The 16473-nt window shown below is 30.1% G+C and overlaps 2 protein-coding genes across 2 annotated transcripts in view; one reads left to right on the top strand and one right to left on the bottom strand.

Annotated features, from left to right (window-relative positions):
* LOC139098663 (lysosome membrane protein 2-like) overlaps nt 1-151 on the bottom strand; it is a 31216-nt gene extending 31065 nt beyond the window's left edge. The window contains exon 1 of the mRNA XM_070650907.1: nt 44-151. The gene's annotated coding sequence lies outside the window, so the exon portion shown is untranslated. The remainder of the gene's footprint in view (nt 1-43) is intronic.
* A 7624-nt stretch (nt 152-7775) lies between these two features.
* On the top strand, nt 7776-16450 carry LOC139098685 (uncharacterized). Its single transcript, XM_070650947.1, has 5 exons — nt 7776-7940; nt 13397-13610; nt 15585-15671; nt 15893-15974; nt 16188-16450. The coding sequence occupies exons 2-5, from the start codon at nt 13423-13425 to the stop codon at nt 16218-16220; spliced, it is 390 nt and encodes a 129-aa protein (XP_070507048.1). The 5' UTR covers nt 7776-7940; nt 13397-13422; the 3' UTR covers nt 16221-16450.
* The last annotated feature ends 23 nt before the right edge of the window (nt 16451-16473 follow it).

Below are 16473 nucleotides of genomic sequence, written 5' to 3'. Positions count from 1 at the left end.
TGCAAATTAAACTTTCAAAGTTCTGTCGAATTTTTATCCTTACACAATCACTAACTGTCTATGATATTTAATAATTTTCAATTCACTAGTTTCAGTTTTAACAGTTTAACTTTTTAATATTTTTTTAGTAAAACTTTAATTTAGTTTTAATTTTAAAATATGTTTTTTAAATTTTTTGAAATATATTTTTTTTTTTAAATTTCAAAAACTTTTTAAAATTTGAAATTATTTTTCAATCTTAAAACTGATAGAAATTTATTTTTTGTCACTTTTAAATCTTTTTAATATTTCACTAAGAACAATTCTAATTTTAATTTAAGAACAAAAAAAAAAACAAGGAAATTCGCGAGATGTTGTCGATTTAAACTCTCGAGATACTATGGTAGGATGCGATCGTTCTTCACCGGCTTTTTATATTTCTTAGAGCAAAAAAAAAATCTTTATTGCTTCAATGCTGCTGCAAAACTGCGCTATTTTTTTTCTCATGATCAGTATACACAATAATTTTTTTTTCTTCTTTATTTATCAACAAAACTCACATTGCTACTCAATTTTGTGCTTTTTTTTGCTCCGTAAAAAAATCTACAGAAAATTAAGTTAAAAAGCATACGACACACACGAGAGGAAAGATGAATGATCGACTTGTGAGCTAAACGATCAATCGTATTTGCAGTTTGCGATAATCTCAAATGAATTTTTCGTACGAAAAGCCAACATGCGCTTCTAGTTGAGAGACTGCTTTATACTCTCCTCTCATTTAAATTTTTTGTTATTCTCGGGGAGCTTTTTTTCTCTTTTCGTTCATCCTTACAGTCAATAGAGCTTAACACGCGTAGCATATTCTCGCGGAGCTGCTGTTCTTTTTTTCTTTCTTGGTTTCTAATGATTTATTTGAAAAAATTGAGTAATAAACACGGCTGATTCTGAAGAATCTAATTGTTTTATTTTAATTTAGAAGATTTACGCAAATGTGATGGGAATTTTTTGTTTTATGTGTGGAACGGATTTTTTGAGGCAAATCACGTAGGCAAATAAAGCTCTCATTGAGAAAATAAGTTTAATTTATCTGTCTCGTTGACTTGTGGTGTGTCTGAGGTGTATATAAGAACCTAAGAATGTCTGAGGTGTCATTTGGTTCTTACATATTAGTGGGAATAAATTTCTACAATAATAGCTATCAAAATGGATACTTAAAAGTCGTACTAAGGAGAAAAATGCCTTTAACTTCAAATTACTGAGTGGGAATTTCGAGACGGCCATGCCCTAGTGCATTTAGGAAGGGACTTGGAGGGGGGTCGAAAAGTATCTTCTTTACTTACTTTGCTTGCTTTACAGATCAAATGTGGTCTATGACCTCCCCCGCTAGTTCTATCACTGGTGTCCACTTCCCAATCCACAATACTATCTCGATCGATTATTTCTATCCATGAGTTCTTTAGATGCTCTCTTGTCATCTAAAAAGTCAGACTTAAAGATCTGTCGTCGATTTCAAGTACATCACTAAAAAAAATAAAGTACTTTAGCGCAGTTGGCAAGATGCGAATCATAAAAGTTGTTGTTGAATTTTGACTCTTGGATTCAAATTTCACCATCAGACTAGTCATTTTTCAGACATTCAAATAATTCAGCTTCTCAGAATAACAGTTTTGGGGAAACGTGAGATGATGATACGGGTCATTAATCGCGTAATTAGTAAGCGAGAAGAATACATTGTAAGTTACAACATAGTAACAGAGTGAATGATTGAAACGAGACCTGATATTGACAACTGACAAGTTCAAATATCTAGAGCAGTTGTAGGCAACGTTTTGTATTTTGAAGCACACCTCGTTGGTTGAACTCGTCTAAAACCCCATAAGACATGAGCTTCATGACATTTCCAAAACATTTTGGGGGCACATATGATGTCCACCACTGATTTAGAGTGTTCAACTAGCTGACGAGCTCATTTTGAACATTCCTGCCTCTAATCAACTCAATATAAAATTTTAGAAATGATGATTAAGATATTTGATGCGATCATTGCTGTTATAATGATGTTGATTCCCCAAATATTTTCCACAATTATCACTTGTATTTATTTTTTTAAAATATTAGACGTACTTATTTTGATAAATTGAAGTGATAATGAATCAAATAAATTTGAGAAACGTTTGGAAATTACGCCACGATTATGTGGGAATGGGGACATGTCACATGTGCGATGTGTGAAAATTATGTTACAGAATGCAAATTATGGCTCGTGATTTAGTTATGATTAGGGGATGAGTACCATGTAGCTTTGAAGCATATTTTCCTTTGCGGATTCATCTGGCAAATGCAAACCAATTGACGGTGTAACAAACTCGCGATCTTTCCCATCATTGAAATTCCCTCTGACATTCTTATGACCATCTACAAAAACGTTAAGTTTTTAGAGTCAAGGTATTTAAAAATGTCAAAGCTTGAATTTTTAAATTTCACCATAATTACCATTGCAACATCTTCATTCAATAAAATTATATTTTAATAAGTTACGCATCATTTTACTAAGAATAATGACAAACTAAATTTTATTCTTTAATATTATTTTAAATTCCCAGCAAGTCTTATGACATATAAATTAATCCTGAATATTTAAAGTCATCGAATAATTACCTTGATGTAATTGACTCAAATCAAAGTAGTCACAACAAAAAATTAATAAAATTATCATAAAGTTTTATACTTTACGGAATCAGCCGATAGCATTATCACCTATGAGTACAATGTAAATATACTTACAATAAAATTAACAAGTTTTTAATCTCCTATTACAATTAAATCATTAAAAAATTAAATATTTTTAAGGTTATGTGCAAAATATATCCGATGATCACAAAGTCAATATCAAAAATACAAGTTCATGAAGAAAACATTTCATTAATGTCTTGTGTTGAACCTTAAAAATTGATTATAATTGAATGGCCATAAAACTTGATCACATAAAGATCCATAACGGAAGCTAAAGGTAATTTGATCATTAGAATTTAGATTTTTTTGGTAGCTAATGTTCCTTAATGATCGTTAAATTTAATAATTCTTCGAAATTATTCATAAATAGTCTGCGCATAAAGCACGGGAAAGACAAAAAATCAATTTGTTAATGTTGAACTTTTGGACGAAACCTCATTTCAATTGAATTTAGTTTTATTGTCTATTGATTTGGATACGGAGCTTATTTTCAGCTTATTTATGACGTTTGATGAAACACTTTGCATATTTGTTTGATAAAAAGCCAAATTAATGAACATTTCTCAATAGTCCGAATAAGACAAGTCGGTTAATCAATCCGAAATCCGGTACTAGTAACTTTGGATCGGTGAATCTGGATGTTATCGAATCTAAGTTCGACTCCAAGTAAGAGTCACGCTGTTCTGTGGCCGGATTTTGGACTTATTAACAGTTTTGTGCTGTTCAGGTTACCTTACACAAAAATAAACGAAAATTATGAAAAACCGTAACGAAATTTCCTTTTTGAAAATTTCCATCTTATGCCAAACTTTCCCGAGCTTTTCTATAGATAGCGCCACATATCCAACATTTCCTTATCATTAACAAAAGGCACAAACGTATGAAAAACCCGGAAATGAATATTGAGATAAATTAAAATTGATTTCTGATAAGAAATTAATTACATTAAATATCCCCGCCTCGAAATTACTCATGTTTACTGCAGCTATAATAATAAAATTGTAAATCAAACAGTTTATGCAATTCAGTAATAGAAAATACAAAATAAAATAATAATAATAATTGTGATAAAAAGGTATTGACGTTAAATAACGCAATTTGATTCCGATAAATTGTGCTTTTTGACCTAAAAAGTTTTTGATTCAATGATTTGGAATTTATTTGAATTGCAAGGAGTAAAATTCATGCAAATCGGAAAATGTCTTACTTGATAATTTTGGAAAAATAAGGAGAATCTCAACTTTAATTTAAATTTTTGAATTATTCATAATATTGATTGTAGTCTATGACCTATTTTAAATGTTTGGAGTATTTTTGTAATATTCTAATGACGTATCCACATTTGTCTCACATAAGTCTATTGATAATTGATTCATTGCAGCAAAAAAAGCTATAATTAAATCCTCTTTGCAACTTTTTTTTGGGTTTTTTCTCCTACGTAAAGATTATGACGTCAAATTAATAATTTTTTGAAGTTAATTGAGATTTTTTCTTGCAAAACTTCTTTGTTAATCTCGGTAATTTTTCAAATGACGTACTTGGATTGGATTATTAAAAAATACGAAGTTGCAGTAATTAGCCATTTAGTTCATATAGATTTCAGTGGTGGGCAACATGTGTGTCGAGGCACTGATATTCTGAAATCTGAATACTTACTTATTTATTCCGCTGGTCATACAAATCAATTGCCATCCATGACCTCCCTTAGCATCTTCTAAAGCTGACTCTATCGCTGGCCATCAATTGCTGATACCAAATGCAATACTATCTCTATCGACAGCTTCTCTCCAAAAGATGCTTGAGCCTTCCTTGCACTCTTTTGTTGGCAACGAAATTTGATTTAAAAGACTTTTTTCAATAGAGCTTCCACAGGTTTCCATCAACATGTCCAGAATAATGGTTAACCTAGAATTGATTAAGAAAAATTTAAAAAAAGATTTTTTGTGAAGATTCTAAGTTTGTACACTTGCTTACTTACTTTGATAGCCGTACGAGCTGTGATTCAGGTCCCTCAGATGATGCATAAAGCTGGTTCTATATTATTCCGAATTAGATTTAAATGCACTACTGTCTCTATCGACAGCTTACTATATTGACGTAATATGGTTGAGGTGTGCCCTTACTCAAAACAGGTTGCCCAGAATAATATGCCAAAGATTATAAAGTCATCTGGAATCATAACGTTCATGCCAGAAACATGAATTTCATTTTAACACCAAAAAAAAGTACGCTGTATATATTTTCTACGAAACATATGTCTGTAAAAGACATGAGAAAATATATAAATACAATTCTTTATTTTATTAATATCTACCTTTTATTTTAAAATCAGGAATAAGCTAGAACTTACTCGAAAAAAACTTAGTTTTTTTCCTTTTCAAATAAAAGGATATGATGTGGATTCAAATGCATATATTGATTTTGAACATAAACTATTAGATTAAGACAAAGCATCTGTAGTAATAAAAAAAAACAGAATCGCATTGACGCAAGATGTGCAGTGCAATAGATTTTTTTTTGTTACATATTCACATCAAGATGCAACATTTATCAAACCATGGAAGTAACGCCCAACATAGTATTTTATTTAGAAAGTTTAAAAGGTTATCCAGGAGGGTAGCTAGATTAGTTTAATACTTTTTTCAGAAGCCCTTAAAATATAGAAGTTAGAAAACTTACTTAAATCCGAGTGGACAAAAACACTTTAGCTAGTTAATGTCCAGTTGATGACTAGTTCTAACTTATTTTTGTCCATTTTGGGAGTTTTCACTCCGAAAACAGGACAAAGGTTGAACTCCGAAAACCGGACTCTTTAGAAAATATTAGTAACATATACAAGGACACGTCCATTACCTTGCTACTGGATATGAAAAGGAGTTCATCATGTACCCTAACTCTAGTGGTGGACAATCTTTAACTTCGTTGCACACTTTTTTGGTAAACTTAGACAAAAATCGCAAATGACATGCGGTTCAAACCATTTCCAAAAGCTTTTGGTGGCTCACATGCTGCCCACCACTACCTGAATCCATCATTGTCATATCATACTAAGTTCAATATACTAGCACACACATGTTTTCTGTCTTTTACATGTACCTGAGCCAGTAATATAAAGTCAAATATTTGTGTCGGTGGGACAGAAGTATTATGCTGTTTAGATAACAAAAAAGAGGTTTTAAATTATAATAATTAACAACTATAATATTTTTCATTAACTTCAAATTGAACAGGTTTTATATCAAAATGACTTTAAGTGTATTCTATTCTCAAAAACAGAAATTGGCACAACTAAACTCTAAGACACCTTAATCTGAAGTTTTTAAAATATTAAAAGCAAATCTTATGATTTCTAAATCAAAATTAACTAATTGAAGAGCAATGAACCGACAGGATAATCAGGCATGTTTTTGATCAATGAAACTGGGTCAAGTAGATCGACATTCTTATCATAAGCAGTTCATACCTAAAGATATTATCTGCTTGAAACATATATTTTACATTATATAACTTAGATTTCATAGAAAATTAAATTTCAAAAAGTGATCCGTAGTAAATTTGAAAAAAAGGTACTGCGTCTGTATCGTAAACTTGTTTATAATTTCAATTTTAAAGGTCAGATATCTTGCTGGGAAAAGTATTACTATTATGAAATAATTCTTCTTAAATGCCAATAATAAATTGAAAATTTCCCAATAAAAAGTCTAAAATTTTCGGCATAAAAAAACATTGAGCATGCACGAGTAAACATGCACCCGATATTTAACTGTCTTAAAGGGCGTGATAGGAATTGAAAGTCACGAGACATGCTTACCTACGTAGATTTCACACTTTAATCATTTGAATTTGTTTCTTACTGAAAAATCTGATATTCTGATGGACTGTAGCAGTTATATCCGTAAATCCTATATACAAAAACTACAGCATTTAAAAGAAGAAAATATAATCAATTATACACATTTTTTTCATGTTTTTAAATGTGTAAATCGAAGATTCTTAAATTTTGTAAATAACTACAAGTCATTAACATGTGAAGGTGATTCATAGGAGCATAACTTCAACACACTCCAGGTAAAATGCTAAGAAAATTGAAGTTTGATCCAAGATTACTTTAATATAAATAAGGACTCGTCCAAAAATGCAGGCGTGCAGACAAATAATGCAGATCTGCATCCTTGTACGAGCTATAAGGTACAATCGAAATCTGCAGGCATGTGCATCTAAAATGCACTAAAGTGCATCTAAAATAGCCTAAAGTTCTTGCCTAAAATTCCTTTAATATGAATCTAGCATTGACGTAGTCCCGAAAGACACATAGTATAGATAGCGTAAGTCTGACTTGAGTCCTGAATGCACATATTTTGACTCAAATTCAGTCACGCCGGTCTATTGTTGCATTTTTTTATCATCCCTATATCTTATAACTTCCACCAGCGAGTTAAGTTGCTACCATACCCTAAATCCTTTTATTTTTCGCGGTACCCCTTGGTGTTAAGCCTCGACCGAAACCATACACGATATATGGTTCATCACATTTCCAAAAAATGTTGATGACACACAGGTTGCACATTGTCCTTACTTGCTGTATCACCTGTCTATATCCGTCCTACCAATCAACGAATCTCATTTACAAGCCAAAAGCTCAAAGCTTCTCACAGCCTTCAAACACCATCCAACCGACGTCATCAATAAGCATCTTTACAAGCCAACTCCCAATATTATTGACTATAAAGCGATTTAGTCAAAAAAATAAATTGTTTATATTCCCAAACGGCGTCGCTTGCCATCCCTCATCTTAATTATTATCTTAGGAGCATTCAGATCATTTACTTTTACATGTTAATTTGACTCGCAAAAAATAAATAATAATAAGCCACGAATGCCAAAAATATGACAAAAAAATTCAGTTAGCAATCCACTTCCACGCATACATCGATTTTCATTCTGTTCGCTCGCTCAGTCGTCTTTATCATCCACAATTTTTATTTTATTTTCACTCACCACCACCCTCGGAAAAAAGCGCAATGTGAAAAAAAAATATGCTATAAATTGGCCGTATCGTGAGGAAATGTTCAACAGTTGAAATTATTCAGTGATAGTGAAAGGATCACAAGAAAACAGAAATACGAAAAAATACATAGAGAATTTATTTTAAAAAAAAGTGAGAAAAGAGCAATAGTGAAATTTTAATAATTTTTTAATTTATTTCAACCCCTCAGTATAAAAAGCAAGTAAGAAATGCAAAAATAATTAATTTTCATGAAAAATTCATAACGTGTAAATGAAAAGTAATGAATAAAAATTTGTTAATTGCTGTTTAGTTGACCTGTGACAATAAATTATTCCGTTATGAAATTACACTTTTTACGGTTAAATTAGTCTTTAGGTGTCAAAAAAAATTATGATAAAAATCTACGCGATATGAATTTGTAATGTTTAATCTTCTAATGAATATTGTGAAATTAATTGCAAATTTTCAAATTATCCAACTTTTATCATTTAAATAAACATTTTTTATAAAGGTTTAAAACTCATTTTGATAATAAATTCATCATCCCACTATCAGTTATCGATTAGGTATGTTTAAGACACTACGAAGAAAGAAAATCTCAGAAATATGCATTTGATTTCTTGTGAAACATTTGAATTTATAATTTAAAAAAAGAAAAAAATTCTTGTAATTAAAAGAATTTGTAATTTATAAAAAAAGAAAGAACTAGAAGTATAAATTATTAAACTTTTAAATAATTCAGATGTATTTTCATTTTTAATAGATTAACTTTTTTAACTTTATAACTTTTTTCAAAGACTTGAAAATGTTTCTGTATTTAACCTCAAAAATGTCTTTTTAAAAATTTAACTAAAAATATCCGATTAAAATGTTTGTAGAATCATACATTAACCATTTATGAAGATATTTCTGTATCACATTAGCCCACATTTGACTTGTCATGAAAACATGTCATTAGCATGAGTTTTGAAGCATATTATATTTTGATGAGTTGTAGTGGCTCAGTAGCATAATTGTTCGGTACCTAATTACTATTACAAAACCGACCTTATGATCATTGGTTTGAGACTCGACAGGAGGTAATTTTCATCTTGTCCTTTTTCGAATCATATGAAGTGGAAACGCGGCTCACTAAGTTTCTTTGTGGGCTACAGGCAGTAATGATATCAAAAAAATGATTCTGATTTCACTATAAAATGATGGTTAATTGAATGCAAAGCTCTAGCACACTTTCACTAGTATACAAATTATTAGTCGCGAAATTACCTAATACAGCTCTTAGTTTAAATGATCTGAAAAGTGAAAATAGTTTGCTTTCTTAAAAAAAGAAAAAGCCTTAATTCCTAACAGCTTTGATTTAAATCGGCAGAAAAATCCTTGCATTCAACAATTAATTTCCAAATTTAATCAAAATTATGAAATAATGTTTAAAAAGCCGACAGAAGGTAGACAGAAGGAACTGATATTTTGTTTGTTGATATAACAAGCATTATTAGGTAATCTGTCAAATGTGCCGAATTTTCTCAGAAACTCCCTGTGAACAGAATAAGAAAATTGTTTATCATTGTTTTGAGTTCGATTTTAGATTATTGCATTCATTTCACAGACATCAACCTTAAATTCATAAGAAATACAATATTTACATTTTCTATCGTGAAAATTGTTTTGTTGATTAGGTTTAATGAATAATCAATCATTCGAAATTGATATTTTACCTACAAGCAATAAAAACTGAGATAAACAATGCTTAACCTTTTCATCAGAATTTTAAAAATCTCTTAAATTTATGCAAACATCTCAAAAAAGTACTCATTTTTCTATTTTGTAAACATTTAAATTTATATCTACATGAAATTTCCAAAAAGCATTTCCCCCAAAACCTTTAAGAAGTCCTTCAGATTCATTCATAAAAATTAACTCAACAAGAAGAAGCAATGAATGAGTTTAAAAGGAAATCTAGCGTAAAAAAATATATTTCTAGTGACGAATTTCACAAGAAATTGCGTAAAACTATTTTTACAGCCATAAAGCCATCTGTTTAGACAACTTGTACATAAAAAAAAATTCCTTTAACAGTCGCGCGTCATGCAATCAACCCCAAAAAAAGAAAAGAGTTTCAAACAAGAACTTTCCATGTAAATTCCATTGTAAAAAATAAAGTGACTAAGCATAATTCTGCTTAATTTATGACCAAAAAGAATTCTTTTCTTTTTAATTAAACAATTCACCCTCGATGGACTGATGAGGGTATTTATTGAACTGTTAACTTTATTGTTTCCTTTTTAAAAAATAAAATTAATTTACTCGGCTATTAAAACTTTCTAATCTGTTGTGATTAAAAGCAGTTATAAGCCGCAAAAATGCCTTTTAAAAGTATCAATAAGAAGCTTTTAAATGCCACATTTATGGTAAAGGATTATGAGAATATGATGTAGGAAGAGGCACAGCAGAAAGTTTGTCAAGTTTTTTGGTTTAAATAACACAGAAAAATTTATTTTGCGTTAAGCAATTTCTTCTTTGGAAAACATTTTGGTACACGAATTAAGGACAGTGTAGAAGAAGTTTTTGGTGTTACTAAAGCTTAAAAGCTTTAAATTCTGTCAATTCTTGAAATATCTTAGCAATTGCTGTACGTAACAAACTAAATTCAAACATCAAATCTCAGAACTGTCTAGTTCTGTTAATAGTCATGTACTTAGCCTCCCCACTGTTAATATTTGTCAAAACTTTATTAATTAATATTTTCATGTTTCTTCCAAATAATTAACGTCATTAACAGTTTGACCAACGTCATTATGCTGACCAGAATATCATATAAAATATTAATAAATAAAAACTTCAAACTTTAGGGATTATTTATGTATGGCAACATGCATACATAAATGTGGGAAAGGTCAAATGTATGTTCTAAGTTTGAACTTAGAATATACTTTATGTTGAATTGTATTTATTAGTCTACGTTACTGTCAGGAATAATTCATTTTGTAGATAAAACTATTAACATAATTCATATTGACTATGATGTAGGATCATGGAGACATGGAAGTCGACTCTAATTTTATATGGAAAAGTCGAACTAAGCCGACTCGACTCCTTAAAAAACTCGAGTAGATTTCGAGCATTAATATGGATTTTTGTCGAATTTTTCGAACAAAATCCGAGTCTACTTCGAGATCTGAGATCAAGAATACAATTTTCATAACTAGGTTTCGAATAAATTTAGGCTCTCGTTTCAATCTTCTATCGGTTCGCAAATGTACGTAAATGGAGGTGAATGTTCAAATTCCTCCCTCTTGTATAGTGCCATACCCTCAGGTCCACTCTGACCAACACTTCTATTGGATAAGCTATTCTTCGAATTTAAACATCCAAACCTCATCGATTTCCCAAAATTATTGCCCGACAAAATTAATTAACCATTTTTTAATAATTTAAAATAATATATAATTTAACCTGTGTTAAAATTGCTATCAATAAATCAAACATTATCTTCAATAAACAATTTATTCAAAATATTAATTGATTCATTGATTGCCAACCGATAAGCTTCAAATCATTTTTGTACAATTATGACAATAAATGCCGGTGTGCTTATGGGACAAATATATACATAATATCGTTTTAATTGCAATAAAAAATTTATTTTTACGGAATATTATGTTGTTTGCCTATATGTTGAAAAAGAGGCTTTTATTGGATCTGCGTGTTTGGCGATAGTAAATAAAATAAATGATGAAAATTAAGGGTTGTGTCCAAATTGCGAACAGCAAAAGTGTTAATTATTTGCTCTAATTTGATCAATCTACTGTAATTAAAAAGCAATGACCTGAGTGTAAAAATTTAATTTGGGTTTTTCTTTGAAAATTTATGAATTTGAATTATGAAGAAAGACCTAGATCAAAGTGAATTTGAATATTAAGAAACCTTAGAATAAGATTTGCATTGGAAATACGAGCACAACTAGATATTCAATTAGAATATGACCTTTTACTAAAGATTATAAATGTTTTAATTCATAACATTGAAATTAAAAGATTCTTATTTCAAAATAGATTATTTAAATGCATACCACAGAAATTCTAGAAATAATCCTAAATGCATGCCAAACATGACCTTTCCTTCTAACAATCTGCATAAGCTAGTTACCCGAACAGCATAACAAACGTGTATGCTAAAGTACGTTAATCGTACAGATCAATTGCAATCCATGATCTCCCTTAGACATCTCCTAAAGCTGGCTCTATAGTTAACTTACTTCCGTATGCCAATTACCGATACCAAATGCCTTGCTATCTCTATCAACAACAATATATTGAGCCTTCCTCGTGCTCTTTTGCCATGAATAATATTTGACTTAAAGAAGCTGAATGAACAGCTTCAACAGGGTTTCTAACAACATGTCCCGCCCATCGGAGCCTGAACCCATTATTCCGTTGACAAATGTGACTCACTGTATCTTGTTGCTCGGGTTATCAATAAATATTCTATTAAAGTTTCCAATAAATTCTCACACAACCTGATTATTTTCCATACGACTTCATGAATGACGATTTATTACACGAATTCTCAAAATTATTATTAATTGTAATTAAAATATTCATTGTAACTTGATAATCAAGTGGTTTTTAAATAATAAGAAGTGAAAAAAAATTTTTCATGGAAAATCAACGAGGATAATTATTTGAAAAATTTAATGTCAAACCACAATCAGCTTAAATATCATTCAAATTACCAATTTTCGAGAAGTTTTTTGAAAAAATGTATCAAGAGTTGTTGAAATGTCACGTATTCCAATCAGGCGTGATGATAAGGTCAAATTTATTCTTAATATTATGAGAAAAATTCATAAAAGTAATTGAAAATATCTGCTAAACTTAATTTTGAAGATAAATTACAACTGACATTGCTTTTTTAGTCTCAAAATTATTCAAGTATGGTTGAGTCCATTTCATATTCTGTTGGACTTTTCATGAAAAGCCGCAATAATTATAAAGAATTAAACACTGTCTAGAAGCCTTTAAAATATAATAATAGTTTACATTAGCATTCTGCCAGGCACTTCGGATAATCCCTAATAGCTTAGAGGTAAGAGCATACGACCGGAAATCGTAGGACGCGGGTTCGATACTCATTTGGAACAAGGTGTTGGAAAAACGTTCTTTTTCTGCAATACAGTCAAAGACTATAAAGAAAGCTTTATAGTACAGTACCAAAATTAAGTTTTGAGCATATTCGAGATAGAATTGCACTTTTCCAATTGATCAAGCAAGAGGAATGAAGGATGATACTATGAATTTTAATAAATATCTCCTTAAATATTAAATGCAAGCCTTGTAATTGACAATAAATAAAAACTCTCAACTTTTTACCATTTGACTTGATACAAGCTTCTTGTTACATTCAAGGAAACAATAATATATCATATTATTCTAGTATGCATTTCAAACATGATAAGAAGACAGTAATACTTTTTATAGTTGATATTGATTAGATTATATCTACATTACTTCTATAACTCTATGGTTGTACCATACATAAGTGTATCACTTTTCACCTTTTTCATATTCATATCCGTTCACCCACAATATATGTTACTTAAATTCAATTTGTCACTCTGCATGTCACGTGCAATTTTCATATGAACAACTTTCCATTATCTTTTTACATTATTCATAGGATACAAAAAAAGCAACCTACAAAAGATGCAGTCATTATTAGCCACAAAACGTTTATCAATTGCAGTTATGGTTGTCTTGTTAATTTCCATTAAAATAATGGAAAGTTCAGGCAATCCAAATCCAGACCACAGTGGTGATCCAGTCAATGTTGTCGATGCACTACGATATCTACAAGACATTGAGTCAAAGCATGCTCAATTTGCAAGGCCAAGGTATACATTTCAATATATATATCTTCTTATTTTTTCATTATTAATCAATATATATCCGGAAATGTTTGTTGCTTTTTTATAAATGTAGATTATTCCTACTACCATTTTATGTAATGAATTTTTTATTAAGTTGCAATGTTCATTGCGGTAAAAAATATTTTTTTTTTATATTTCATTTTGCACTCTTCTGTTTTTCACATCTACCCGTCTAAAGCCACGATGATGAGTGTAGAATGTTTATTTTTTATTTATCCGTTGATCAATGATGAAAGCGAAAACTTTTCATTATTTATTAATCCACAATTCACACTTTTTTATGTATTTCATTATTTTTTTGTTTTTACATCCTGGAAAATTTATTTTTGTGCATTTTTGCGATAGCTAGACCTTCCTTTGACTAGTTTGTTTGATTACATTTTTAAAATGTATGAAGGTTGGAAAAAAGCATGCAAATTTTAATTAATTTTATGGTTTTTGAGTGGTAATTTTAGAAGTTAGAATTTCATTTTTGTACACAATGTATTGCTCTTAGTTTTATACACAACAACAATTCTAATGGTACGTGAATGATCAGCCAACCCTAACAGGCAGAGACTGTTTTTTCTGTAATATGAAAGCATGATCTCTGTCTGTTAAGGCAGCACATTTAAGCTTCAGGAAAGGTTTAGGAGAAAATTCATTTCTTGGAGCTTCAGACGTTAGACTTTCTGCTAAAGGCTTAGATATAATATTCCATCATCAAAATCTGTCAATACTGAGATATTGGGAGCCGAAAAATGTCTAAGTGATATGCTAAGGTTTAGTAAATTTCCCATGGCTATATAATAGCCATAAACAAAGATTTCCCTTACTCAGAAACAATCAATTGATATTGAATTAGCAGGATATTGAAATCTGCTTACTTCTGCTACGTTTTGACTAAAATTTGAAATTTGAAATTCAATTTCCGATTGCAAATTTTAGACAAGAAACTTAACAATAAATGCCAAACAACGATATATATTCAATTATTGCAAAAAAAATCGGAAGTTTAATTTAGTTGATTGTTTTTGAAATTTAGCATTAATGAGAAAAAAGGGTCCAAGTCACTTCAGTTTGTCTTTTAGAAAAGTGTGTCCAAAGCTACAGGTTTATAATTCTAAAATGCTAGAAATATAGCCCTGCAATTCTTGGACGAGTCATTTTTTCTAACTTAATTCGTTGACGGTACAGATCAATTCATGGCCTACCTCAGACGGTGTCTAAAGCTGGCAATTACCAATGGACCATTACCAATGGGTGTCTAAAGCTGGCAATTACCAATGGACAATTACAAACCCGAGTGGATAATAATACGTTACGACTAGTTAATGACAAGTCTTACGTATTTTTGTCCACTCGGAAAAGGATCAATGGCAAATACCAATTTTAAGTTAGACATCAAGCACAACCAACTCTCATCTAAACTTTCCTAATCACCAATTGTAGAAATGCACATTTTTAAATTAAGGATTAAACTTATCTTTTGCTTCTTTTTTTAAACTAAATTTTAGTGTCACTTGTCTACCACCGCACTGTTGCATGTGATAAAAATTTTAAATCCCTGTGGAAATGCTATATCGAATATCATGAAATTTAATTTCATGCTGCAAATTTCCCAAAAATAACAAAACAATAGTCAGGACTTTGGCAATAATTTTAATGGAAATTTGAATGCCTTTTTTTGTAAATTGATGAGATTCTTTTATCCCCCATGAGATCCAATTTGCTTTCATGTACTTAAAAAGCTTCTATTTTATACTTAATGAACAGTGTATCATAAATATTTAGATACATACAAAGCAGCTTAACAGGTCACTCAATTCTCAATAAGACTTTTTTTTTATAAAAAAACTTAAAATTTGAAATTATTAAAAAAAAAACAATGAAAATCACGTGGTGGATGATTTTTTCTCTCTTTTTCTCCTGTTTTCTTCTTTTTTCTTACATTTACAGACATTATGAGCATAATGATGGAGTATCTATAACCTTTGTTCTAGAAATGCTCGAACAGTTAGATCGCAAACATGCAAGAACACCAAGGTGGTCATTTTGTTAAATTTTTCATTTTTTTTTCGTTGCTTAATTTTTGGTTTTTTTAGTGGAAAAATCGTTACATTAAATTAAATAAAAAAATAATGTAGACGCATGGGTTGTTGTCTGAATGCTTATTTGGCATTTCACGTAGAAACTATTTTTTTTCTGTCGTTATAAAGTTTTTATATGGCAATTAACGAGAATGTGCTATTATCTAATTTATATAGATTCGGAAAGCGTGGAAATAATGACTACTTGACAAAGGAATATACTAATAATGTCCTCCGCTTCATACTGGAAAATCCTGAGGTATGAGTTGGGGATTTAATTAAATTAAGTGTTTTGGTTCGTTCATAAATGACGTAGATCATGAATTGAGGTTCCTAGAATCCTCAGCAACAACAAACAATGACGATATACAGTTCTAGACACATCTCTACCCCTGCACCATAACATGTCATTTGTGAACGTCCCCAAAACCATCTCATAGTTTTATCAGTCTAATTTACATATTCTTTACAGTACTTTCAGCATCTTCAACAACAAGAAAGCTGAACAGTTTAAATAAATTGCAACAAAACATAAAAATCATTACTTACTGTTTTCTCTCTCATACATGGGCTGGATCTGGATATAAACTTGAACCTAATATGTTTATAATTCATTCATTAATTAATAATTATAATATAACTATTATTAAACAAATGTAATGTTTCAATAATTGCTGAACTATTCAAATGACATTCAATAAAAAAAGTTATATGGAACTTTATCTTTAAAATTGATGCAATTGATATTGACGTATTTT

This window comes from Chironomus tepperi, unplaced genomic scaffold (assembly GCF_022539635.2).
Source record: "Chironomus tepperi strain 1889 unplaced genomic scaffold, CSIRO-AGI_Ctep_v1 contig_450, whole genome shotgun sequence".
NCBI classification, from domain to species: Eukaryota; Metazoa; Arthropoda; class Insecta; order Diptera; family Chironomidae; genus Chironomus; species Chironomus tepperi.
Note: the sequence above shows the minus strand (reverse complement) of the source record. Positions and strands in the feature narration are given on the sequence as shown.

Bases quoted from the DNA above. Each gene is read 5' to 3' on its own strand.
- LOC139098685 (XM_070650947.1), top strand. From the start codon at position 13,423: ATGCAGTCATTATTAGCCACAAAACGTTTATCAATTGCAGTTATGGTT. The intron at 15,672-15,892 runs GTGGTCATTTTG...TAATTTATATAG, and splicing joins AAACATGCAAGAACACCAAG to ATTCGGAAAGCGTGGAAATA. The intron at 15,975-16,187 runs GTATGAGTTGGG...TATTCTTTACAG, and splicing joins TCATACTGGAAAATCCTGAG to TACTTTCAGCATCTTCAACA.